The sequence below is a fragment of the Suillus discolor genome, assembly GCF_016758755.1.
Source record: "Suillus discolor strain FC423 chromosome Unknown F5147scaffold_107, whole genome shotgun sequence".
NCBI classification, from domain to species: Eukaryota; Fungi; Basidiomycota; class Agaricomycetes; order Boletales; family Suillaceae; genus Suillus; species Suillus discolor.
This window is the reverse complement of record NW_024541354.1, coordinates 68568-95088: the sequence shown is the minus strand read 5'-3', so window position 1 is coordinate 95088 and position 26521 is coordinate 68568. Positions and strand designations below refer to the sequence as shown.

Sequence of the window (26521 nt, the reverse complement as noted above, 5' to 3'; positions counted from 1 at the left end):
GTGTCTGGGTACCCTCGGCAGGCTCGGCAATGTCGGAAATTTCCCACCTGCATTGCAATGACTAACGATTGACATAAGATTTAAATTGAATATTGCAATACACGTGACCTGATTGCATCGCAGCTCAATGCATTGCAAATGTACCTACGATTATGATAAGATTGATATAAACTTTACAATTTGTAAGCATGATCATGATCAAACAGGGCGCAAACACAATCTAGATTGTAATGTGACTTGTCATCGTCACGTGTCAAGCTTTCAAGTCCACAGGCTTTGATTTATGCATTGCAATCGCATGTCAACGCCACCTTCTGCCACCGACGTCTATCATCACTGTAAGTACTCTACTAGCTGTATAACACTTCATAATCCTGTCAGCATCACACAGAGCACCAACGCAGCATGTCTGCAAATCTACAATATATTCTGGATGAAAGACAGCAAATTTGTGATACCTGTGGATGCAGTTTCAAGCCCAAAGGCTTTGATAGTCACCGAAGAGCCTGTGAGCAACGCACGAGAGACTCAGAAGAAGATGCAGAGCAATGGGCCTCGATCACGGCCATGTCAATTCAAGGTCTGTGGGTTGATTCACTAATAGTATGATTCTACTAACATAATATCAAATTTCACAGCTGTTGTGCCAGCCCTGACCGTACAAGCTGCGCATGATGATGGTGAGTTTTATTTATATTTTGACTTGGACATCTTAGATCAATCTATGGCATGCAATAGGGCAAGCCTGGCAGGACTACGACTATGATCACGACAACGGCCATAATCATCATAATGCTGATATTGACATGTCTTCAGGTAAGTCGCTGCGTCAGCCAGTCATTATACAGTGTGCTGAGTCTCAACTGTTTTTATTAGATCATTCCGAGCCTGAGGATGCCCCTGGACACACTATCGATGATATCCGCATGGAATTTCACCCGCATGCGAGGATCACAACATGTGTTGAAGCTTTCTCCGACTTCACACGACACCACCATTATGAGCCACCCCGCCCAGAATGCCAGCCTTGGCTCCCATTCAGGTGTCAACTCGACTTTGAGGTTGCAGAGTTGGCGCACGAGGCTGCGCTCACCCATGAACAAACGATGCTGGCTCATCCGAATGGTTCGACTGCAGCATGGACCGAAGACTTCACCCTTGCTAATTATGCGGATGTTCAGAATATGTGGGAAGCAGCATCGCATCGCCTGACGCCAGTAAGTAATGTCTCTGTGTTACTGTTGCATGGGATCTAATCCATTCAGTTCGAACAGGACACTCTTACGGTACCGCTTGGTGACAAAGACATGGAATACACTGTACACTTTCGCCCCCTTTGGGAATGGGCAGTAGATCTTCTTCGACATCCTATCATCGGCCCTCATTGTGTTTTCGATGCTCAGCGATTATCGAAATTTGATGGAGACTCATTCGTTCGGTTCATCGATGAACTGTGGACTGCGGATGCGTTCTGGGAATGCCAGGTGCGTATTACTGTGTTGTATTGTGATATACTATTGAGGCTATACTATCATGTAGTCTCAAATGCCTCCAGATGCGAAACCATTAGCATTCATCTTATATGCCGACAAGGCGAAGTTGTCGTCATTCGGGCGCGAGAAGGGCTATCCTGTAATCGCTCACTTAGCAAACCTTCCCGTCGCCATCAGAAACAGAAAAGGGTTGGGTGGGGGACGAGTTGGATGGCTCCCACTGGTAAGTTTCGAGACTGTTTCTTACATGTTTATATTGAGAATTAACTCTCACTTTATAGATCAAAGATGACCCAAAGCACAAAGGTACACCACGATTTGCTAATTTTAGAGCAGCTGTGTGGCACACGGCCTTCAAGAAGGTACTTGCATCAATTGTACTGCCTTTGACAAGTGGTCGATGGGCGAATTGCTGGGACAACATTGCGAGGCTCTTTTACACGCTTGTTTTGATACTGTCCGCAGACTATGAGGAACAGTAAGTTTTCATTATAACTTCATTTATATGTCATATCACTAAAGCTTCATGTTCAAGGGCTATAATGTCACTCACTCATGGCGTTATGAGCAACTTTCCATGCCCGATCTGTCTAATTCCTGAGGACAAATTATCTTCCATCATGCCGCACAACTACCCTCTTCGCACAGGCCAAGCGACAAGCACCCTTTTAATCGAGGCAAGGGCAGAGCATTGCAAAGGAAGGAGGGAGGCGATACTTAAGAGCCAGGCCGTTCGTGATGTTGATGTATGATAGTGTTTTAGTTGATTTATTTAAATTGTCTCACTTAACTGACTTTAGAATGCATTTCATGACATGAATCACAAGACTACTGATGTGCACCGCGCACTATCTCATGACCGCTTGCATGTCAACATTCTCGGTTTCTTCAAAGACCACATGTGGTCTGAACTACAACTACTTATTGGCCTTTTGGGACGTGACAAAGTTGCACAAGTTGATGAGAAGTAAGCTTTACATCGAGTTTTGCTTTCGTCTCACTTAGATATAGTTTTGATGCACTGCCACGCTGGTGGAACTTAATTCATTTTGATGCCGTGATGGCCATAACATTCACCGATGGAAGTAAATACGAGGTTATTTTCAAGGTAAGTGATTTAGACGAGCTGCTGTCTTTTACTAATAGAGTTACATGTCGTTGAATCAGTTACTCGCATTTGCAGCTCATGCTGTTCTGCCGAATGCTGGTAAAAGTAAACTTGCCTACCTTCTCCTTTGGTGCATTCGTGCATACCTCGAGGTAGACCGGTATGCTGTGCTCGAGGTACATACCACAAAGACCATTGCCGCAGGATGAGAAGCCCTTCAAGAATTCTCAGAGCTAATGGATGTAAGTTATGTTGGACTTTCTAGCGCTTTCCCTTTCAAATGAATTACTTAGAAATATATTAAGAAGTCTGAAGCTGTATGACCCGATAAGAACTGGTCCTTCCTGAAGAAGCATCTAGTTGCCCACTTGTTTGATGACATCATGGCCAAGGGAGCGACTCGCAATTACAACACTATGCCGAATGAAAAGTGTCACGGTCCCCTCAAGGCATCATATCAATATCAGACTAATTTCAAAGATGTTGCACCACAGGTATGTTGTTTGATTTTTGATTTCACGAGTTCTAGTTTTATCTAATAGCCTACATGCAGATTTTACGTGCAGACCACTGGTCTCTTGTTTCTGAGTTCATCCGCAGTCGAGTGGATGAACTAGATGCATACAACACTCAGATGGCCGAAGACGAGACCGACCCTGATACTAACATTCCATCCAACTTCCACATCAGATTCGGATCGAAGCAACCGAAAAAGTCACTTGAGACAATCAAGGAACAACATGTCGACAATCCTTCTTTTAGGCATTTCTGCAGGAAGCTCAACACATTTTTAAACGCTTTGCCTGCTGTTACACAGCATGTGAATATGTTACCGTTTGACAATGTAAGTCCGATTCAAACATCAGCACTCACACATGACTCATCCTGAGAAGATAACAGAGTTTCGATTCCTCAAGGTCAACTATGAGTCACTGGTTGACTTCTGCCAGACCACGGACTATCTTCGTTGCAGCCCGAGCTTCCACAATCTTCCCCGATACAACTGTGTCATCGTCAATACCACAACTGGTGTTTTTTTTGCGTGACTCTTATTCCTCTTCACATGTGACATTAACAACATACCCTATCCCATTGCCCTCATACGCCCATATGATGCACCAGTCGGAAGGCATCTCCAGAAGGACAAACACCTGAAGTGTTGGCGTGTTAGACAGAGGGAAATGGCTAGTGAGTTTATATTAGCAGAATCGATCATTTGAGGAGTTGCTCTCGCTCCCGATCCCACTACAGTTGGTGACTTTCTTGTTATGGATACAGTAGACAGTGACATCTTTCTGCGCATGAAGCAAATGCACCTGGCAGCTGGGCACTGATCATTTAATTATATCATTCAATTACTAGATATTAGTCCTATCTCACAATATCATCTAATCCTGAATGGTACTTCTGAACTTCACTCTTGATGTCTGTTCATTGGCACTACCACTGTCTTTTTGCGCTCTCACCACTAATAGGAGTGTCCGCCCTACCAATGGACAGGTTTTAGTAAACATTGATGTGTTGACAGCGGTCATGTAAGCAAGCCTGCCTCAATTCTTACACATTAACATTCACATCAATCTCAGGTTCAAACAGGGTAGCTTTCAGTCCACTGCTCTTGCTGTTTTAAAGCAGAGGGATGTTCGCACGCTGGATCTCCAGGCAGATTCCCCCCAGTTCAGGCAGTTGAAGAGCTTTTTCAAGGGCGTTTCCGTCACGCTCATCCACTGGCCAGGGCTAAAGAAGATTCGTGGCTTAGTGCCCAACACTGGTAACTAAGAGTTCAAGAATACTACGGTGAAGGTAGGTTTTGTTATGAATCACATTCATGACGACTTTCTCACAGCGAGTGCAGGAATCCGAACATTATTGGCATCCAAATTGGCTCTAAGGATCGCGACGAAGTCATCCCTGCAGAGATGTGTGTTATCGCCCCCAATCAACGATACACCCTGAAAACTGCCTCCTGAATTCTCGTTGTTAATGGTCAAGTTTTCTTCAAAGAACCCCCAGGATTTCCTGGCACTTATCAGTGCTGGAATCAACAACCGCGTCACGGCTGACCAGCGCTCAGTAAGTGACATGTTTATCTTTTCATGGGTTTGATTGACTGCTTGTACAGGCCCTGGATTATCAGAATTCACCTTTCTTGCAAGACGCTGGCTGGAATCACTGTATCCCCCAACCCCATCTTATTCACCGGGCTCGTTCTCCCAACACCTAGAATTCATTAGGTGTATCCCCCGACCCCACCTTAACCACGATTCACCGGGCTCATTCTCCCGACATTTAGAATTCATTACATGACTATCCCCCGACCCCATCTTAATCACCAGGTTCGTTCTCCCAGCACCTGGAATTCATTAGGTCACACGTGCCATCACTGACCGCACTCACACCGGCAAATCTGGTTTTGGTGGATTCAGACGAGAGTAATAACGCAGCACCCTCTGGATCATCTAACCATAAGTATGAGTCCTTTCTCACAATCTGAGTCTCATGCTGCTCATCTAATGTCACTCAGCATGCATCAATTTATGTGCATTTAATGTTTGGTGTTAGTCGATATTAACACTCACTAGAAAGCACTTAGACTGGCTCTTGTTATCACATCACCAGTGGCGCATCAAGTTTCTGAATACTTCCTAGACTGTTTCCTCCACATCTAAGTAATACCAAGCACCATAGCATGCACTTACCTGAATCACATATATGCTGGCATTGTCCTGTCGGTACGAGCATCACTCTGACTTTGACTGCCACTGATCTCGTCCATTCCTCTTACACTTGCTACCATGTCTCGAGGAACTCAGCATCGTTATGCCAACGAATCTTCATCATATGATGAATCTTCAGACTCTTTGTCTGACAAGAGGACCGCATCCATGCACAGTGTTGTTCAAGGGTCGATTTCTAATCCCGTTCGACGTCGGGATGCAGTTGAACCAAGACAGTGTCAAGAGGTAAGTTTGAGAGTAAATGATACTACCAGCACTAACAACTGAGGCATTGTCAATGTCTGCAGGGGGTCAAGAGTGCGCAGCTCAAAAACCAGGCCCTGAAGGAAAGACTCCGCACCATTGAAGAACAGAACAAGGTACTTTCCACCAATAGTAAGGGACGTCGCAAGCAGGACAACAAAGTTTCCGAAGATATTTTAGCCTTCGGAGCAGAACTAAAGATCTGCGCGAAACGATATGGCCTCACGATCAACATGTTCCCTCCACCAGCAGCCCTGCTCAAAGTGACACTTCCTAACCCTGTGCCGCCGTTCAACACAGCTGCTCGGTATGCCACTACAGGCTCGCAGGAGATTGCAACTCTAGTGGAATTGTACGACACACTCCCTCAGCACCTGCACCACCTGGTGCCAATGAACCGTTTTTCACATGTGGTAATGCACATCTCTCATTTTCATGCTTTATCTTACTTAATACTGCTATCTACAGTTCTCGAAGGCGCTTTGTGCTGGCCATGCCTCCGAGCTGAACAAGCTGAGGAGTGCAGCTGGTCAAATTTTTGATTTACCCCAGCATTACTTCGCGATATGGAACCCGAAATTCGCCAGCTACTTGGCATCACTGGCAAGGCTGGCGAGTTGTACCCCCTTTTGCCACCTATGTTGTTTCCAGGGAATATCATCGACTGCAGTCGCAAAACATTATTTGGTAACTGGCAGCCTATTGCTAAGGTACGTGCTATTCAGTTCATTCAATTTCTATGTTTAATCTGTACTAATAAATGAACAGACACTGAGCTGCTGCCTCAAGGGCAGGACATCACTCTCTAACCAGGGCAGACGACAGGGCGGTGCTCCACCCAATGCAGTTAAGTGGGGTGTCACAGCGGTAATGCCTGGGGCTGTGGCTTGGGCTATCGTCACAGTAAGTCCAGGCCTTTATTCATTAAGTCTAAGGCTCGTCTTGATTGATTCGGTTTCAAACCCACGCTCTAATAGAACATATTTCTACTATCACCCGACCAATAATTTCCTCAAGAAGGGAAGGGGAAGACCTTGAGAATCAACTACGGCACAGTCTTTGTGTTCTTTAAAGAACTTCTCATCTGCGACTGGGAGAAGCCTTGCCTGCCTAAAGGGGGTCATCAAGAATATCAATAACTTCGTTTTTGAACGCACTTCTCGCCCCTCTCACGATCTTAATATCAGAGATTCCGCTGAAGATCTTGAAGAAGAGATGTGTCTCGCTCGACTTGGATTGGCAGCAGAGGCAGGGGATTCAGAAGATATGTCTGACCATGAAGAATACCAAGGGGACAAAAATGGCGCTAGTATTGATGTCCTTACTGAAGCTACAGGCACGATCACTATACGTGATCCGGATGAGGCTCCTGTACCTCCTGATCCTATGATTTCAACAACTGACACCATGACATCAGCTCTCACTGTATCGAGCAACTCCGCTGTGATCACTGGCAGCAGTCCTTGTGTTTATGATGGACCAGGAGATGAAACAGAGGTAGTTGCGATTGAAGAAACTAATATTCAGTCTGTCAAGCCAAAGTCTAAGGCTGGTTGACAGCCCAAAAAGTCCAAGGCACAGGAAGGGGATGACATTGATAGTGGACCTGCATCTGCCCCTCGACGTGGCCGCTCAAAGAAATAGGTAGTATCACAATATCACTCCTAGCTACATCTTTTTTCTTCTATTTATGTTCTAGTTATCATTACAATTTACAAGCTTTCCACTCATCTTCTGATGTTTTCTCCAATTACAATAACACTTTGCAATCTGCACGCAGTGATTATGTCAGCATTGCAATGAACATCAGTATGTGTTTTGCTTTCTCTTTTAAACTTTGCACATTCGCATTCCCTCTCTTCATGATACAGAAGTTCATTCGACGTCGCAATCCTTAAAGCGCTCTGAACTCCATCTCTGCCATTGCTTCCTACACCTCCCAGACAGCACCACAAGTGATCTCAGTGTCAGCAACCATCTGGACATGGACAGTGGCAGCGTGTCAGAACTCGAGGACGACCTTGGTGAAAGGCACAGCAAAAGCGAAGATGAAACTAACGGAGACAATGTAAGCACTTACTTGTTCTCGACTGGTCGTAGTGGTGGTGCAGTATCTCATGTGCGCAAAAACTATCTGCAGGGACTGTAACCAGGAAGAGGACGAGTCACCATCGCCCACACTGTCGAAGTATCACACTCGTAAGCCTGTTCCACCTCCTCCCTCCTGCAGAGCTTACCTCAATTTAAAGTCCAGCCTCATGCATCATCAGTGCAACACTCACGTCGGTCGGGTAGGCCACCTGCCTCAGATGCACTTGCTTTGCCCTCGTCAGCAAGGAAAGGGTTATCGGGGGAGTCTGTCTTGTGCGTCTTTCTAGTTCTTGGAACTATCTGCCTGCTGACTGCTTCATTAACCTATTCAGAGGCCATATCGCGTCCATGATTGCCCACATAGCACTGCTAATGACACTACAGAATATGGCCTCAAGTGTCTCAAAATCAAACACGGTTTCTAACCTTACCGGTGCGTGTTGAAGAGTATCGCATACGCTTGTTTACTCAGTTTTCCTGTAGCATTCAAAAATTATGCCGAGGGTGATCTCTTCCCGGCACATACCGCATACTCGTAACTTCTGGTGGTCAAAATCAAAATCAGCGATACCTGAGCAGCAGGCGGCGTCGGGAGTGGAGTCAGCACCAGCTTCCAGTAGCAACATCGGTACCACTGTTGTGGACTTGGAACCAGCAACAACAACCAATGCAGCGACAAGGCTGGAGCTAGACTCTGCTCCGATACCAGTGACTACCACGCAGGATAGTTTAACAGCCGTTGTTGACAGTGGTGCGGGTATCGATATTCCTGCGCTTGACACCGTCATTCGACCCCTTCAATATGGTGATTTAGCAGAACTAGGCCTTGCTGGCTGGTCACTGGCTGGTATCATAAGGTGGTCATTTTGTGTATCATCAGCACAGCGCTCACCATTGCCCCACCTGCACTTTTTCTACCAAAGCCACCTCCCCACAGGCTCTTCGTGCTCTACCATCCTCCTCGAATTCCAAAAGCATGCCGACTCTAGCATTATTTTTGGAGGAGAAGCCGGTGATAACGTATGATTGTGCATTTTCAGATCTACCATTCACTTTATTACTGTAATAGCGACCGTAAAATCTACTTTTTGTTTGTGAAACCGATTGTAATGTACCATTGTAATGCGCGACACAAACAATTACAATAAAATTATAATGTGCAATGAAAACCTATTATAATTGATAGCTGTGGAAACAACTTGAATTGGGATTTGCAACACAAACCCATTATAATGTGCGAAATGCAGATCACAATTATATTACAAAATTGTTGAAAACATGCTCGAATTGGAAATGCAAGGATTACGGTGTCATTAAAATATATTTTGCAAACTGTGGCTTCTATTGCAATGAGTTGCCAATCACGTGTTATATTGGGACTATTACAAAGCATCCTAATCAGTTGAAATAGATTTCTGAGATTTCCGACAAAAGTCAATCACTTACATGTGTGGCAAGGATATTACAGCTGATATCAAAACTATGCGGAATCACAAAATCAAAACTTGCACGTCAGAAATGTCCGGACAAGGACCCCATAAGCGTGTGAGTGAGAGACTTGCAGCGCTTGATTGCGACATTGACTCTGCATTGTCCAATGCCGCCGCACACCGTTTCTGATGATTTAAAGGCTCGAATCCCTGTTTTACGTCGACGCGGGCACTCCGTCAAGCATATCTGTTATCTACTTGGAGTCAAAAAGACCCTTGTATACAAAGTTTTGCGGCTCTTTTCCCCAACTTGTAGCAGCATCCACAGCAAGAATACAGGCTGCCGTCGCACCCTGACCATCGATGATCTTGCTTTTATCACTGCTATCCTTCGTCACCGACCTACTATCTATCTCGACGAGTTACAACACGAATTGCACTCTCGCCGCGGTGTGTCTGTGTCTGTGCAAACACTTCTCCACACATTTCGGTGGTTACATCTCAGTCGCAAATGCATCTCCGCTTATGCTCTTGAATGGAACGAAGAAAAATGTGCTATTTTTATGAATAGTATTGCTGAAATTGCACCTGACCCTGAAATGTTAATGTTTGGTGACGAGGCCGCAAAAGATGAGAGAACCCTCATTCGACACTATGGCAGATCAAGAATTGGAACAAGGTATGTCAAATTTTACTTCGATTGTCCTGTAATAACTAGTCTATACCAGATGCATACAAAGGAAGTGCTTTGTGTGAGGCAAACACTACTCGATCCTGCCAATACTCACTCTTGATGGAATTATTACCTATGATATCATTGAGGGACCGGTGACAAGTGAACGATTTGCACAATTCTTGCGCGAGCATGTGGTAGGGTCTTTTGAATATGATGTACATTGGAAGTTGACTGGTTGTTTATAGCTACCTTTAACCAACCCATATCCAGGGCCACGTAGTGTGCTAGTTTTAGACAACTGCCGCATTCACCACAGTGACGAGGTTCGTCGTCTGGTCGAGGAGGAAGCCTTATGCAAGCTTGTGTTTCTGCCTCCATATTCGCCCGACTACAACCCTATTGAGCAAGCCTTTTCTGCTATCAAAGCATATTTACGACAACACTTCGATAACAAGGCTTTGATGAGTATGGTACGTGCATGCCAAAGCATCACACCTGATAAGGCAGAAGGTTATTTTCGTGTGTTGGGGTACATTGCCTAGCTATTCTAACAGTTCATAGTGCTAGTTCTAAATAAAAGGATCTTCTGTATCTGCACGATCACCCTCTGACTCGAATGTGAATCCAGGAGGAAAGATAACCCAACTCTGCCTATTTTCGCAAAAGTAGTAAAGATCATAGTCAAGATCCCTGCGCTTGCTCGGTGGACGCTCATCAGGCTTCATACGACTTCCACTGATGCGTGCTCGTCCCCCATCGTGGTATCTCCTCTCATACTGGAATTTCTTGTACTCGGGAATGTTTGAGTCAGCTGTATCGCTCCGTTGACGCTTTGAACTATTCTTTGCAAGAGGTCCGTTCCACCATGTAACACTTCCTTTCTTCAGCTGAATAATGTCACCTGCGCTGAGCCCAACTCGAGCAAGATCTTGGTCAGCCATGTCTGCAAGTATATCTGGACCTGCACCAATGCCACGCAGGGAGGGTTCATATGTTGAGGCAAATGCGACACCAAGATGGTCCTCGGCATACTTCAAAAAATGATTGAGTGTCAAGGGTGTCAGAGTGACAGGTGATGTGACAGGGAGTGACTCAGAAGTCACAGTTCAAACTGGAAGTGGTGTTGAAGGGGTGGCCTCGCGTGTGAGATCTCGCACAGTTCGTAACAGAAGCATAGATGTGAGAGAATTGATGTCGGTTGTACTGACTGATGTAGCTGCAGGTGTTGCAGCTAGTGCTGCCGCAGTCCGGTCCAGAACCACGGTTCGAACCGGACTTTTGGTCCGGTTCTCTGTGGTTCGGTCCATGGTTCCCTCACCAGCTGGAACCAGACTGGAAAGTGGTTCTGGGTTCTGGACCTTCACTAGTGGTCCGGTTCTGGTTCGACTTTCCCGAACCTTCCCGAACCGTTCCTTGACCTTCGAATTCCCTCGACTTCGACACCAACCACGACGACGTCAGTGTCCATGTCGACATCAAAACACCGTCTTCGAGATTTGCATTATTTGTTAATCAGGCTACTGTTAGCCTTTTTGAAGGTAAGTACTAATCAATTTATTCTCAAGACTCTGACATATGTTTACCTATATCACAGATATCTACTTGTTCTAGTCTATATGCTTCCTGGATAGTCATGATCCTCCACCGGTTCTCAACTCTAACAGATCTCCTTGGATATTGTCGCTCTGTAGTGTTAGGCTATGTGCCATGCATAAAACGGGGTGCCGACCAAAAACTGTGAGTTATTTGCCTGACAATGTCTGAAGACTGCTGTGCTCTGAACACTGACGGCACCCTCAAGGATGCTTCTGAAATTACCTTTTTTAATGATCCTGACGATAAAGTACCATTGCCCCAGGTCGCATCTTCTGCCCAGCCATCCTCTTCCACTACATCCGCAAAGGACGCCTTCTCCGTTCTGCTCAAGGCTGGATGCACCCCAGCAACAGTTGCAGCTGGATCTAGGCGCTCTGGCCGGCCCTCAAAACCATTGGCTCGTATTCGCGATGCTGACAATGCCTGCGGTCTGTCTTTGTCAACTAACCAAAGGAAATGTGCTTTATCTAGTGCTACAGATCATCCAGCCCCCAAAAAAACTGCCATGTGAATCTTATCCCCTCTTGACTCCGAAGATGAAGACATACCCTCTACACCTGATCTGGGAGAGTCGTCTGCTGACGAGCTGATCCCCCAACCAGAGGATGATGATGAAGTTGATGAATCTAAATCCGAGAACAGGTGCACCGCTTCGACTGTATGTACTCGTTTATTGTCTTCCTTGAGTCTCGACTAACACCTGTATTTAGCTTTCAAAAAGCAAACGCACAGCGGACGTTAGGACTATATTTACCCGTTTACCTGATGGGTGGGTGTGTACACTATGCAAGTAAGTGGTCCATATTGTTTTTGATATATCGTTTAATAACTTTCAAACAAGGTCCGCTGGTGAACCAGTGCAGAAGCACACCTTTCGTGGAGGTACTTCGACACTTCGCACACATATTGTCCACCACAAGAAGTCGCATTTTCAAGTCTACAAGGAGCGTTGTGAGGCCGCAGGCATCACAATGCACTCTTGTGTGATCCCACCTGGAGAAGACAACATCATGACACAATCGCAAACAACTCTCGACGGCAAGCTTGTTTGCAAACCACCTGCGTTCACCAAGGAAGGGTTCCTTGAATATATCATGGAACTTATCGTGACGGAAGACGACATACATTTATATATATATATTTGCATCAATTTATTTACATCACACCAGGCAATACAATTAATTGACAAGCCAGCGTTTCGGCGTTTATTACAGTATGCACATCCCACCCTGACTGAAAAGGACATTCCGCATCGCACCAAGTTAACAGAAACTATCAAGTCTCGAGCAATGACCGTGGTTGAAAACATCAAGGAGCGTCTAGCGATGAGTCTTGACCTACTTATATTATGGCATCAGTCTTAAAATATTTCATTAGCATATTGACAGTGCAGTGTCCATGACATTCGACTCATGGACATCGATAATCGGCGAACCATTTTTTTCAGTCACTGGTCATTATATTTGGAGCCCTGCCGGCAAACCGCTGCAGTGGGAGCTGAGAAATGAGCAACTTGATTTCATGCGGATCGAAGGCAACCACAGCGGCCTCAATATCAGCAATATACTCGTTAGGACAATAGACAGGTATAATATTTACAACAAGGTATGTTTTCCAGAGTCTGGCTTCAGCTGTGGATTGACTTCGATTGCATAGGTTGGATGGATGACATCGGACAATGCCTCAAATAATGATACCACTATGAATGAAGTCACAAAGGCCATAGACGAGGACGGGACCCACTGGCTTCCAGGTCCCTGCCGCATCCGCTGTCAAGAGCACATCTTGAATCTTGCGGCGCAACATTTTGTTGATGGAGTCGCACCCACCCCACAGGCCACATTACTATGCAAGATTCGTCATGCTATTGATCATGATGAGGAAACTGACATCACTAGCTTGACTGCACAACTTGCGGCATTGGAACACGACCCTGATGCTATTGTGGAGGACGGTTTCGATGTCGGCAATGCTGTTGGAAAAGCGCTGGCACTCATTGAACAGGTAAAGTCCTCTTTTTTGTCTTCGAGTTCTCATTGACGCAATCAATAATCAGATCCGCAAATCACCACAAGCTCAAGCATTTTTCAAAAAATCATGTGAGGAAGAAGGTGTTGCTGTTCGTGAGATTTTGTCATGGGTGAGAACGCGCTGGGCGTCCTTATTCAAGTGCCTCAAGCGCTTCTTGTCCCTTCGCCTGGTAAGTCAGACATACAATCACTGGTTTAGTATCTAACATCTTTCAGGCTGTCAACCGCTTTACTCTGCTTGCCGACGAAAGCCACGAAGTCCCAAAGTTGCGCAACAAGGCATATAGCGACTTCAAGCTTGATCGAGCCGACTGGAGAAAGCTACGGCTAGTGCATGATGTCCTCAAGGTATTTATTTGTATATTCATTTTTATTTTATTTACTTATTGTTATAGGAACCTGCGACTGCACAGCAATCGTTCTCTTCGGTCGCGTACCCAACAGCCTGGCAGACCATACCCACGCTAGAGTGTCTCGCTAGCACGTGGGGGGCAATGGCCGGAAATCCAGAATATGCAATCATCGTGGACGCCATTACGAAGGGTCTCAAGAACGTCGAGAAGTACTACCAGAAAGCTAGTGACTCAGACGTCTACTTTATCTGTCTAGGTGAGTATCTTTTTTTTTTGCTTAAGTCCATGTCTCATTTTGTTACAGTTCTTGACCCTAACTATAAGTTAGCATACGTCGAACAGCAATGGACTGTGACAAAGGTCGCAAACGGGAGGGCTCGTTTTGAGGCAGTGGTGAGTACTTGTTGTGCTTCGCGAGAATTATAGTCAAAAATTCAATGTAGTTGGGCTCGGAGATTTGAAAGACAAGTTCCTTGACTTTGGTAGATTTCACTTCCTTGGTTTTTGCTTTGCCATTACTTTCAGTAGTAATCTTGGTGTATGTATCAAGGTGAATAATGAAAGTAGCCTTGAATTCAGGTATCTCTGGGGAGGAATCTGATGGTGACAACATTGTCATGTAGTGAATCGCATATGTACGCTAACACTACTGCAAATGTCTCACTCAGGTGCTTATGGGGTCCTTGTCCGGACATTTCCGACGCACAAGTTTTGATTTTGCGATTCCGCATAGTTTTGGAATCAGCTGTAATATTCATCAGTAATTTCAAAGTTCAATTTAAGTATAATAAATAAGGCCTATATTAAAAAAGTGTAAAATGTGATTTCATGGAGCTGATGCATGCATCATGCTGGTGTTGCCTTGACATGAGTACTTCAAGCTACATGGTGTATCTTACAGTGGATTTGTGTGGGTGTAAGTGATGCATTGCTGTAAGCCTGTAACGTGAACACTTGTTAAAAGCCATCATCTGTTGAACTGATATCTGTGAGACCTTGTCACCTTGTGCAGATCTGTGAGGACTGAGTGTGTGTATAGAACGACAGCATGATGGGGCTGCAGTTAACATTATCAATTATCGACTGAATTGACCACCATGAAGTTGCTTTGAAGGTAAGTAGGAGGCGTCATACACTAACCGTACTGGTGCTGTTGGCGTCACTGAAGCTTGAACTTCGAGCCGCTATGATGACCTGAGAGAGATCAAGGTTTCCACCATGTGAAGCACACATCAAGGGCCAAGGTGTTGATTGTTCTGAGCCTTGCATTCAGGTATGACTTTAGTAACCGTATATATCGCACGTATAGACGCAGATACACAAACGGTTGAATGAAAATTGTTCGACGCGTCCGAAACATATCAGTCACGTGATGCAAACCTTCTGATCCTAACAACGTTAAACACACCAATCGTCCAAAGTCGACTATAGGTCAAGTTCGACCAGTACTATAGTACTAGTCACATTTTACAAAATTGTGAACAGGCCCATTGAAAGGCAGAATCTCGATGATGTCCCAGGTGTTCTTTATATTCATTCATATTAATATTGTGATAGACATCCGATATATATACCCAACAATAGACTTGAGTGTCATAGCCAAGGAGGTTGGTTCAGACTCTCCCGATGCGGAGCAGAGACTCGTTCAGCAAGATTACACAGAGAACATAACTCCAACTTTTGTAGGCGGTATTATCCTATCCTCCTCTTGTGCTGCGCCCGCATCCAACTCACCGAAGAATCCATCAATGTACAGATTTGATGCGATGATACGGTGTAAAAGCACAAATGGTGCGAAGAGGCTGTTTTGAAGCGCAGAAGCACCCAGTAAATGAAGACGTGGGCCGAGAGCAGAGAGAGGGATTCCATTTTGGACGCGCACCTGATCACGGCGAACCATGCTCAAGAGCGATGAAGATGTCCTTGTAAGTTGTGGGCATAACCGAAAGGAATCGTTCTGGTGAAATCGTACGTATACTACTCGCCGATGCGAAGTGACGCGCTGGGAAAACCATGGCAGACTAGGGAACAGTTTTGGGCAGTATCAACGTATACTTCTTGACTTGCCGTCGCCCGTCTTGAAGATTTTGCATCCAATTTCGTTCAGTAGATTATGCATCTTTCCTATAAGGACAGTTTCATGAGAGCTGTATGGCATAGGCTATGGAATCGGACTTCATCTGCGCTTACAGTCTGCTGGCATGTCCTTCCCAACTACGGGAACCTTCGAGATCGTTGCCTAGAACCCTTCAATGAGTGCAGTCGCGTCTTGATGTGGCAGGAATTGTTCCACGAATGTACATATAAACACCAAGGTGATAAAAATACAAGGACTAGCGTGAGCAGGACATATGGTCTACTGATTTTGATTCAGGGCCGGCAGGATGGTGGCATGGCTCTGCCTGCGATGTGGAAACGAAGCAAATATCTATCTAAGGCGTGTCCCTAAAGCCCATCAGGTACTGCATAATCTGGAAGGCAGCCTAAAATCATCGGTTCCTGCGTTAGGGCACATCTGCACATCAGCATTGCCGACTTACCACTGGCGCAAACTGCGGAATCCTACAGGAGACATCAGAAACGAGACCCTGTGAATTGCAGCGAACTCACATGTGTCCACTCAAGGCTACTTCGTAATATGTGAGTCCACGCTCCGAGTGTGTGGTGCCATAGGCACCCACACCATCGACAATGAAGCTGTCGTTAGCGATAGGCGTCTGGAATCCTTGCAAACCATTCCCTGAGAATATAATGAGTGATTAGTAGCGTGCATCAAACATTATGAGTCACGCACAGGTCATGCTACAGATGAATCATATCAATGAAAGTGATACAGTCACACTCAAGAACACACTTACTTTTGAATAGCAATTCTTGTTCTACATTATTGAACCGTGCGTCAGAATATACGAAGATTAGGGTCGAAAGTGAAGTCATACCCATCAGCAATGAGAATGAAGTCGGCGAGACCGTGCACAATGACGGTCCGCTGGTTCTTCTCGATAACATTCGGTAACACAGTGAAGGCAGGAGGCAAGCTGCTGTCTCCGTTGGGGAAGACATTAATATTGGAGCATTCCGACCACTGGGTCTCAACGGGCGCGTGGATAGCTTCCTTGACATCTATTCGGTTAAAGTAGATCGGAGACTGCGTCTGTCCTCTAGGTCTTCGTCAGCCGGGTTGCATTCAGTCAATGATTGAATAACCTACGGGAAACCTAAGACATCCCATAGAATCGGATACTTGCGTGGAGAAGAAGTCAACACAGTATTCATTAAAATCCTCTTGGACTCACAGTATCCCAGATGCGATAGACATCGAAAGCAGGGTTGATAATCAATGCATTATAGAAAATATCGTCCCAGACATCGCAGCCCTCAGCAAACTCGATAGAGTCTCCAGGTAGAGGAAGAGGACCTGTTGGAGGGTATGTGACGTACTGATCCATGTAGCCAGTGTAATTGCACGTCGCGGCCTTCTCGTTGAGGTAGTCCATGTACGTTTGACTAAATATCAATCGGTCAGTGACCTGCAACTAGATCTGAGTGAAATGAACAGACTTAAAAGAAAAGAGACCAGCGTATTTGTTCACGAAGTCCACTGCAGGGATCTCCTCTTGCACCACATCCCACGATATCGAAGCTGAGGAGTTTCGTGTATAAGCACTTGGGAAGAGACAGAGCAAGTCAAAATGTTACTTACGATCACTGATCCATATTCCCTGCAACGAGAGGTCTAATTGAGTGGGATTCTCGTAGATATAGTTGGCAATATCTTCATTGGTCTCTAAGTCACGTTCAAAGAAAACGACATCTGACTCACAAGGCACGTATGTTCCAGCATACTAAATACAGTCAATACAACGTTTACCGGACTCTCTGAGAACTTACACTTTCACCCGTTAGATACAGCTTTTTGCCTTTGAGCTCCGAAAAGACCTCAAGGAACTGCTGCAAGAAGCCGACGACTTGAGTAGCAACATCGTCCTCGTTCTGTGCGTCTGGGATGCCTTGGGAAAATCCCGTTCCAACGGGTTGCTCCACCCAAAGGACGGAGGATAGGTTGGTCCAGCTCTGTTGATTCACCGTCGGTTTGGCCTGACCCCAAGACCAACTGAAAGGCTTCAAACATTTCAGCCATAAATGAGTCTTGTCGTCAACAAGGAGGCTTACCCCATTCTCTTGCAGTAAACCTTCGAGGGAGGAGCAACCAGGGCCACCGTTTGTCCTTCAGGTATAAGATGTATGGTCAGCAACGAACATCACAGCACTTCTGGTGACGCACCAAAAGATTAGATCATCAGAACTCCCTTCGGGGCCGGGAGGAAAAAACCAGAAATAGAGCTGATGTCCTTAATTTCAGCAAATGGTGTGCATAGGCTACCCGTGTACTCGCCTGACGAGTCTCGTTAGGGCTGTTGCTGATAGGTAAAAGACCTGCCCAGCTGGGACCGACGTCGAAATCAACAAGAGGAAGGGATGTGCCATCGACATAAAATTCTAGGCGAAGATAGATCAGACTTATTAAAAGTCTACTTGTAACACGTTATTCACCTGAGGCCTTTGGATTCGTGAATGTGATATTCTGAACACCACTGTGCTTTACGCTCCGACTTTGAGAGCCGCTAGTTTGCCAACGCTTTGCTGCCTCCAGTTGGTGTTCGCCAATCTCGCGCTTGGTCTTCTTATGAGCGCTAGCGGCGACCACTGCGAGTAGAGCCGCATATATGGCGAGAAGACGCATTGGCACCGTCAAACAAGCGAACTTGAGTTTGTGAGGGGGAAATAGGGAGTCATCTGGTATTGTGCATGAGGCTTTTATTTAAGATATGGGTATTTCTGTACTGGTGGGAACGGACAGTTACATAAATCATTGAGTACCCATGCATGTCGAGTGATGATCATGGCGGCACCATGTGTTCTTCGGTCGCGTACTGGCAGTGGCAACTCCGGGTCGGATCAATTTGGCTGATTAATCGTGATTAGCACGTGTGTACTACTCACGGTCCTTGGTGGCTGTTGTTCAAGCTAGTCAATTTGGGCAACCCATGCACGAGTTGCAGACGCAGTGTGAATGTATCCGTTGATTTTCCCGCATTGCTCGGTGGCAGATCGATATGTCAATTAGGTGAAGTGATGGCGTATGTACAAGTTCGTGAATATCGTGATTCTGGCCGGCCTTAGTATTGCAAGTGTACCCTCGCGGCAGGCTCGGCAACAAGGTGTGCTCAATTCTAAAACATCGAAGTCGTTTCATTAACATTATTTTTATAGTAAACAGTTTCATTTCGGCTCCGTACAATACTTCCGAGGCCGGAAAAAGGACCTGTCTCCGGGTCAAACATACCGGTTAAGTCGGCAATGAACTATCATGCTGACAGTGACATTCCCTGCAGCTTCCAGAACCAAGTCCAGCATCAACAACATAATACGCCATACGGTCACATAACACACTCGGCATCAGCAACAGCGACACGGAGAAACCTATGGCGTGAATACCGTCACAACTGGCAACAAGCGTCGGCAATCAGTGTTGTTCCTGTATTTGGAGATGAAACGAACAGAACTTTTTACATAGTCGTTTGCTGATGCTATGCTAATTGTTTCATGTCCTTACACATACACTGTAAGGCTATTTCAAAGTTGATCAATGATTCTATTGTCATGTCCAACTACCTCAGCTTACCTCACCTACTTCAAGTGCTCATAGCCTTGGTCTTTACGCAGTGCTAGCTTCTAGCTAAGGCGTGTCCCTAAAGCCCATCAAGTACTGCATAATCTGGAAGGCAGGCTGAAATCATTGGTTCCTGCATTAGGACATATGTGCACGTCAGCATTGTCAACTCACCACTGGCGCAAACTGTGGAATCCTATGGAAGACATTAGAAATGAGACCCTGCATAATGCAGTGAATTCACATGTGTCCACTCAAGGCTACTTCGTAATAAGTGAGTCCTCGCTCCGAGTGCATGGTGCCATAGGCACCCACACCATCGACAATGACGCTGTCGTTAGCGATAGGTTCTAAATCATCGAACCGTGCGTCAGGATATACAAAGATTAAGGTCAAAAACGAAGACATACCCATCAGCAATGAGAGCGAAGTCGGCGAGACCATGCACAATGACGGTCCGCTGGTTCTTCTTGATAACATTCGGTAACACAGTAAAGGCAGGAGACAGGCTGCTGTCGTTGTTGGGGAAGACATGGGTCAAGGTAGACTGGTGACCAGCCCGTCTATGAGTATCGACGGTTTGCCTCATAGACGGGCTGGTCACCAGTCTAGGGTCAAGGTGCATTCAATCCATTTGGTATTCACGGGCGCATGGATGGCTTCCTTGACATCCGTTCTATTAAAGTAGATTGGAGTCTGCGTCTGTGGGAATGACCCTCTAAGTCTGCGTCAGCCGAGTTGCATTGAGTCAATAACCGAATGGCCTACGGGAAACCTAAGACATCCCATAGAATCGGATACTTACGTGAAGAAGTTAATATAGTACTCATTAACATCCATTTCGACTCAGTGTCCCAGATGTAAAAGATATTGAAGGCGGGGTTGATAGTCAATGCATTAATGAAAATATCGTCCCAGACATTGCAGCCCTCACCAAACTCGATAGTCTCCAGGTAGGTGAAGAAGACCTGTTGGAGGGTATGTGACGTACTGATCCATGTAGCCAGTGTAATTGCACGTCGCGGCCTTCTCGTCGAGGTAGTCCGTGTACGTTTGACTAAACGTCAATCTGTTAGTGACCTGCATATTAGATCCGAGTGAAATGAACAGACTTGAAAGAAAAGAGACTAGCGTGTTTGTTCACGAAGTCCACTGCAGGGATCTCACCTTGTACAACAATCCACGAGATTGAAGCTGAGCTTCATGCGTAAGTACTTGAGCGGAGAGGGCAAGTCAAGATGTTATGTACGATCACTGATCCATATTCCCTGCAACGAGAGGTCTAATTGAGTGGGGTTCTCGTAGATATAGTTGGCGATATCTTCATTGGTTTTAAGTCGCGTTCAAAGAAAACGACATCTGACTCACAAGGCACGTATGTTCCAGCATACTAAATACAGTTAATACAACGTTTACTGGACTCTCTGAGAACTTACACTTTCACCCGTTAGATACAGCTTTTTGCCTTTGAGCTCCGAAAAGACCTCAAGGAACTGCTGCAAGAAACCGACGACTTGAGTAGCAACATCGTCCTCGTTCTGTGCGTCTGGGATGCCTTGGGAAAATCCCGTTCCAACAGGTTGCTCCACCCAATGGACGGAGGACAGGTTGGTCCAGCTCTGTTGATTCACCGTTGGTTTTTGCTGATCCCAAGACCAACTGAAAGGCTTCAAACATTTCAGTGATAAATGAGTCTTACCGTCAATAAAGAGGCTTACCCCATTCTCTTGCAGCAAACCTTCGAGAGGAGCAGCCAGGGTCACCGTTTGTCCTTCAGGTATAAGCTATTATCTCAACACGAATGTCAGTGTACACCAACGCACCAAAAGATTAAATCATCAAGACTCCCTTCGGGGCCGGGAGGAAAAAACCAGAAATAGAGCTGATGTCCTTAATGTCAGCAAAGGATATGCATGGCTACCGATGTACACACCTGACGAGTCTCATTAGGGCTGTTGCTGATGGGCAGAAGACCTGACCAGCTAGGACCAACGTCGAAGTCAACGAGAGGAAGGGATGTGCCATCGACATAGAATTCTAGACGAAGATAGATCAGACTTATTAGATGTCTACTTGTAGCACTTCATTCACCTGAGGCCTTTGGGTTTGTGAACGTAATATTCTGAACACCACTATGCTTTACGCTCCGACTTTGAGAGCTGCTAGTTTGCCAACGCTTTGCTGCCTCCAGTTGGTGTTCGCCAATCTCGTGCATGGTTATCCTACGAGCGTTGGCGGCGACCACTACGAGCAGAGCTGTAAATACGGCGAGAAGATGCATCACCGTCGAACAAGCGAACTTGAGTTTGTGAGGGGGAAATAGGGAGTCGTCTGGTATCGTACATGGGACGTTTATTTAGAATATCAGTATTTCTTCTGTACTAATGGGAAGGAAAAGTCGAATAATCAAACACGTATGCATACTGAGGGATGATTATGGCGGCCCATCATGATTCTGGCAGTTAATGTCGGGGGCTTGGGGTCAGTGTTCATCCCCGTGAGTCTGGAGTTCTGCCAAGTTTTGCCACCTCCCTTCGCGTGAGAAGTTCTGCCGTAGACAAGGCACAACCAGGTTTGCCAACACCAAAATTCATATTCTTCAAGCAGCCATACGTGATACGTGGCCCATCAGATAAGCAACTTCAATGGCCGATTAATTGTTATCAATACACGTATACCTGATTTCTTTACTCACGGTACTTGCTGGTTCAACCTGGTTGCTGTCACGATTGGCCGTGAAGACTTATCCAGGTTCGCTCCCATTGTTTCCAAGGGCTAGAAATATGTCTGACTCCACTACTGGAATAGCAGTCGAGGTAATGCGCACATCGGAGTGAGGGAAGGTACACAGCGTCTGACAGGATCCGTCAATGAGCAATTCGGCTCCGAGAAGCATCACAGCTGCAGACCGGTAGTCATGCATTCATAAACCACTCGTCGAGGTTCCATAATCACGTTGTATTGTCGTATGACGTGCTTGCTAGGATGCAACCATTCGGAGGTGTTGGAATGGCCAAGACTTGGTCCGTGTGCCCTTCCAGCAGTGCGACCTGTTGCCCTGCATGTTGTAGCATCCATGTTCTAATGAAGCGATCAACTGACCCGGAGACAATGGGGTTTTTCATCCGTACGTGGTCCAATTATGAAACGCACCTGCCATCTCCGGGTCGCCCCACCCATCCGGTGTGCAAGACTTACAACATCACCACGCGTGAATCTTGCAGTCTGCACTCGCATCGCCTGCCCGTGTATATGTGGCTGGTGTGTATCAGAACGAATATTTCCGTTGGTTCCAGATGCGTTGAACTTCGGATGTGGTGGCATTGCTCAGAAAGGGAAGGCTTTGTTTTTTTTGATGCTTTAGCTAACATATCGTAGGGTGGGAATATATGATAAAACATTGAATAGGAGAGTATGGACGCTGGTCACCTAAACAGGTACTTTGAATCATGTTGTGGGTATTTTGATTTTTATACGGCCACATTGATACTCTAAATAAGTAGCCTGAACTTAAGAAGTCACTATAGAGCGATCATTGTTCACAATGAGTGTTATCCCCAGCCGACTGTTCAATCGCTTGCACACCTGAATATAAATTTACTACCTTGCGCATGAACCAGCGAATACAACCACAACTCTATTTTGAACCTCACTTACAGGACAGCGTCTGCGATTGATTGAACAGCTCTATCCTTTGTGAGAGTGAAGATCCTGGCAGGTCAGAGCGCTAAGTACTTACTTGGAGTTTGAAATGCAATTGGAAAATTTGAACAGCGGAGCGGTGCAGACTAAGATCAGGAGCCAGCTATACGAGTTCTAAAATGGAATTCAGCGTTGCATACGGAAGTCAGAAAAAGATCAACATACCGTTAGGATCTTTAAACAACCGAAGTCGAGGCAAGAATCAGTGATAAAGCTAGCATGTACAAAACTTCAGCAGGAAGAACCACAGTCACATTACGCAGCTGATGGGCAAAGGAATGTTCAGAGCGCGCAGGATCGGGAGGACGCGGAACTCAGTCAATTGGAAATGAAGTCTCTAAAACAAAGTTCAAATGGTAAATGACCGGCAGAAGCCATGTGAGTAGCTGAAGATCACTGCATCCGTATACATAGTGTTAGGACATATTCGCTATGACAGCGTGAATGGGATTGAGCAAATGATCATATGAAATTAGTGGATCTCGTGGAAGAATGGAATCTCTTATAATTAAAATACTGGCGCTGCCTCGTGGATCCCATGCTTGCGGTGCATGCAAGACTCACCTTCGTTGTTGGCTGGCTACCATTGAAGAACCAGCAGAACAACCAGTAAGTACTGTGCAACTGTTCCCGTAATTTTCAATCACGAACAGTGTCAGAGCCAGAATAAACCATACAGGCAGCTTACGGTAACGAACTATGCCTCCACTTGCGATTCAGATGCCAACCATTGAGGAAAATACGTCTTCTGTGTCTGAACCCCCTGCAATGCCGGTCACCGAGGAAACTCAACCCACCGCGCAACCCGAGAAACCAACTCCAAAGTACCAATTCAAGGGCCACGAAAATCAAATTTTGGATTTCGTCTTCTTGCGCGACAACGTCCACATCGTGAGTGGATCGTTGGACGGCAGGATGCGCAAGTGGAACTGTGACACAGGGCTTCTCGTTGGGAAACCTTGGTCAGGCGAGGGCGGAATTATACATGCACTGGCTCTTTCACCGGATGGGAAGACAATTGCATGCGGGAGGGACGACGGAAGCGTTCAGCGGTGGAACACCGAAGGAGAGATGATTGAAGGCATTTGGACAGGTCATAAGGAGTTGATACGGTCACTGTCGTGGTCTCCTGATGGAAACCATATTGCAAGCGGATCCGACGATGGAACAATCCTGATTCGAAAAGTACTTGAAAGCGGAGAAATCGAGGTAGGTCCGATCGAAACGAAGCAGGATGGTGTGCTTGCACTTGCATATTCACCTTCAGGCGACAAAATCGCATCAGGCGGGAAGAATCAGACAATTTGTATTTGGGACTCGAAGACAGGCGAGCTCGTCATCGAGCCCATCGGAGACCTTGGGCACTATGTGTGGTCTGTGGTGTGGTCCTTGGACGGCACCAAGTTGTATGCCGCCTTGGGACATTTCGCACGCGCTTTCGACAGTAGTTCAGGCACAGAACTTTGTAGCTTCGAGCACACTCATCCGCTGATTTCTGTTGCGCTTTCACCCAAACACAACGTGCTAGCATGCGTGGGCATAGGAAGTATTGCACGACTATGGGATACAAAGTCCCGTCAGCCACTCGGTCAGCCATTTAATCAAGAGGACGGAATCGCTTTGTGCGTGGCATTCTCTCCGGATGGCAAATATGTAGCATATGGAGGAACGAACAACACAGTCACTTTGTGGGTGGTAAAAGAGATAGCTCCAGAGATTACAGTACGTGCTTTTACAACCATACTTCTAAGTGACAAGCTACACAGTAGGAAACTCGTCTCTAGTCGCCACCGCCGTCTTGCCTGGAAGTCAGTACTCTTGCATTCGACTACCTTCATTCTCTTGCTCATAGAAATATCACAGGTCGACGCTACGAATCCTTTGGCACAATCGGAGAGTGATGGTCATGGCGATTTTTTTCAGGTAAGTCTCGTGTTTCGTCAAGCAGACGGTACAAGTATTGATGATGAGCATTCGAAGTCTTATCCTCCTTCGGCACCACCTGGCCCATCTCATCGTTCCCAGAATACTCAATCATCCTCCGCTCGCCGCTTTTGGAACATCCTCATCCCCTTTCGACATGGTCCGACAGCAAGTGAGTCCATTGCGCTGCAGCAACATCCCAGACGCAGTTTCTTTGGGGGCCGCTCGGGATCACGGCCTGTAACAGTCTCCGCTGCACATAAAATCAAGGTAAGCAGTGTACTAGTTGTCCCTCGGTTTGTTGCACTTATATGTAACTGATTTTTCAGAGGCGCTGGATAGCGCGTCCCCCTGTGGAGACTAATGCTCAGGCTGGTCTATCGTCCTCAACGATAACACACGCTGCAGCGCAGCCAAACTCGATGCCTCAGCTTCCTGAGGCACAGTCGACAACACAGCAACTTGCTCATAGTTGTTGGGGAAATTTTTGCCTTGCACTCGGGTGCATTCCACGCCGCCCTCTTCCTGTTGTCTCCGCTGCTCAGCCTTCTACCTCGTAACATCACATTACCAAGTGTGTTTCATTTTTTCCTACATATCAGTCTCGTTAATATTCATTTGTTTTGGTTTTTAATCACCTTTCATTCTCTACATACCTCAGATTTCTTACTATCGCTCGCATGCTGCATGCGTGTCTGGCTGATGATCAATGGTATATGCTCTACTGGTACATTCTGAAATACTTATTATTATAAATGATTTGACAAGGACTTGTAAATTCATATTTACAGTGGTGGTCCCCATTGCATCATTGCCTGAACCTATTAGAAATTCACGCAGCGCGCATGGTGACTAGGCTCGTGACCAGCCTGGCCTAATACTACCACGGTTGCACGAGTGGTGTAGCCAGGCTGGTCGATCTCGGAGTGGCGTGGCAGGGCGGAGCGAGGAGTTTGAAATTTGATAGGTGCCGGTCGTGCCGGAGGTAGTTACGATCATATGGCACAAGTTATACGTCTGCTCTCGCTCAGACTGTACTATGCTATGTTAAGTTTCAACCATGAGTTCTGTACGACCTTTATCGCTCACTGCTCGAGATACAATTGAGAATCTCCCAACGGACTTTACGAGGTCCCTCTCAACGACACAACACCAGCAAGTTCTCGAGGCTTTCTCGCGACTCGATCTTCTTTCCCAAGGATCACAACGTCCGATTCGCGAAATTGTTCCAGCTCAGATGCCTCATATCATTACTTTCTGCGAAACACGTTGTACTTCGAGCTGCGACAGGCTCTGGAAAGACCCTTGCTATGATTCTCCCTCTACTCCTTTCTCCCAACAAGACAGCTATCACTGTCAGTCACCTTTGAACTTATTGCTGCAGCGAGATCACGTACGCTAAAAACATTAAATTTGTCCTTGTAAATAATGGGTTCAGGAGTTCGAGCAGTTTATCCTAATCAA

The 26521-nt window shown here is 46.1% G+C and overlaps 9 protein-coding genes across 9 annotated transcripts; 4 read left to right on the top strand and 5 right to left on the bottom strand.

Annotated features, from left to right (window-relative positions):
- Positions 1-405: 405 nt before the first annotated feature.
- Positions 406-3935, top strand: F5147DRAFT_748286 (uncharacterized protein; the record flags this gene model as incomplete). The annotated part of the gene is made up of 13 exons (XM_041440055.1): positions 406-580; positions 1018-1217; positions 1275-1496; positions 1540-1716; positions 1775-1971; positions 2029-2239; positions 2294-2460; positions 2505-2601; positions 2934-3095; positions 3155-3445; positions 3468-3630; positions 3724-3789; positions 3823-3935. 13 exons carry the CDS (start codon positions 406-408, stop codon positions 3933-3935), a joined length of 2241 nt encoding a protein of 746 aa, XP_041286083.1.
- Positions 3936-5396: 1461 nt separating this feature from the next.
- F5147DRAFT_658284 (uncharacterized protein) lies at positions 5397-8699 on the top strand (the record flags this gene model as incomplete). The annotated part of the gene is made up of 12 exons (XM_041434415.1): positions 5397-5564; positions 5627-5995; positions 6051-6111; positions 6135-6292; positions 6351-6485; positions 6657-7108; positions 7282-7391; positions 7526-7650; positions 7736-7781; positions 7916-7946; positions 8058-8106; positions 8157-8699. 12 exons carry the CDS (start codon positions 5397-5399, stop codon positions 8697-8699), a joined length of 2247 nt encoding a protein of 748 aa, XP_041286082.1.
- Positions 8700-9270: 571 nt separating this feature from the next.
- Positions 9271-9897, top strand: F5147DRAFT_586880 (uncharacterized protein; the record flags this gene model as incomplete). The annotated part of the gene is made up of 1 exon (XM_041431953.1): positions 9271-9897. The coding sequence occupies one exon, from the start codon at positions 9271-9273 to the stop codon at positions 9895-9897; it is 627 nt and encodes a 208-aa protein (XP_041286081.1).
- Positions 9898-10348: 451 nt separating this feature from the next.
- Positions 10349-10855, bottom strand: F5147DRAFT_586920 (uncharacterized protein; the record flags this gene model as incomplete). Its single annotated transcript, XM_041431955.1, has 1 exon — positions 10349-10855. A coding segment is annotated over one exon (507 nt), but the record flags the coding sequence as incomplete, so codon positions are not given.
- Positions 10856-16190: 5335 nt separating this feature from the next.
- On the bottom strand, positions 16191-18502 carry F5147DRAFT_780467 (Alpha/Beta hydrolase protein; the record flags this gene model as incomplete). Its single annotated transcript, XM_041442459.1, has 15 exons — positions 16191-16241; positions 16299-16320; positions 16369-16498; positions 16553-16560; positions 16617-16637; positions 16698-16919; positions 16970-17001; positions 17055-17265; positions 17320-17401; positions 17462-17603; positions 17650-17880; positions 17932-17986; positions 18044-18102; positions 18143-18258; positions 18313-18502. 15 exons carry the CDS (start codon positions 18500-18502, stop codon positions 16191-16193), a joined length of 1572 nt encoding a protein of 523 aa, XP_041286079.1.
- A 996-nt stretch (positions 18503-19498) lies between these two features.
- F5147DRAFT_780466 (uncharacterized protein) lies at positions 19499-20021 on the bottom strand (the record flags this gene model as incomplete). The annotated part of the gene is made up of 4 exons (XM_041442458.1): positions 19499-19549; positions 19607-19628; positions 19677-19763; positions 19843-20021. 4 exons carry the CDS (start codon positions 20019-20021, stop codon positions 19499-19501), a joined length of 339 nt encoding a protein of 112 aa, XP_041286078.1.
- Positions 20022-20362: 341 nt separating this feature from the next.
- On the bottom strand, positions 20363-21713 carry F5147DRAFT_780465 (Alpha/Beta hydrolase protein; the record flags this gene model as incomplete). The annotated part of the gene is made up of 9 exons (XM_041442457.1): positions 20363-20489; positions 20545-20626; positions 20682-20753; positions 20801-20822; positions 20869-21099; positions 21151-21216; positions 21252-21314; positions 21366-21469; positions 21524-21713. The coding sequence occupies 9 exons, from the start codon at positions 21711-21713 to the stop codon at positions 20363-20365; spliced, it is 957 nt and encodes a 318-aa protein (XP_041286077.1).
- A 208-nt stretch (positions 21714-21921) lies between these two features.
- F5147DRAFT_658280 (uncharacterized protein) lies at positions 21922-22756 on the bottom strand (the record flags this gene model as incomplete). Its single annotated transcript, XM_041434414.1, has 3 exons — positions 21922-22072; positions 22128-22207; positions 22631-22756. 3 exons carry the CDS (start codon positions 22754-22756, stop codon positions 21922-21924), a joined length of 357 nt encoding a protein of 118 aa, XP_041286076.1.
- Positions 22757-23794: 1038 nt separating this feature from the next.
- On the top strand, positions 23795-25853 carry F5147DRAFT_29785 (WD40-repeat-containing domain protein). The gene is made up of 5 exons (XM_041429094.1): positions 23795-24856; positions 24919-24942; positions 24998-25057; positions 25115-25327; positions 25387-25853. Exons 1-5 carry the CDS (start codon positions 23834-23836, stop codon positions 25615-25617), a joined length of 1551 nt encoding a protein of 516 aa, XP_041286075.1. The 5' UTR covers positions 23795-23833; the 3' UTR covers positions 25618-25853.
- Positions 25854-26521: the final 668 nt, after the last annotated feature.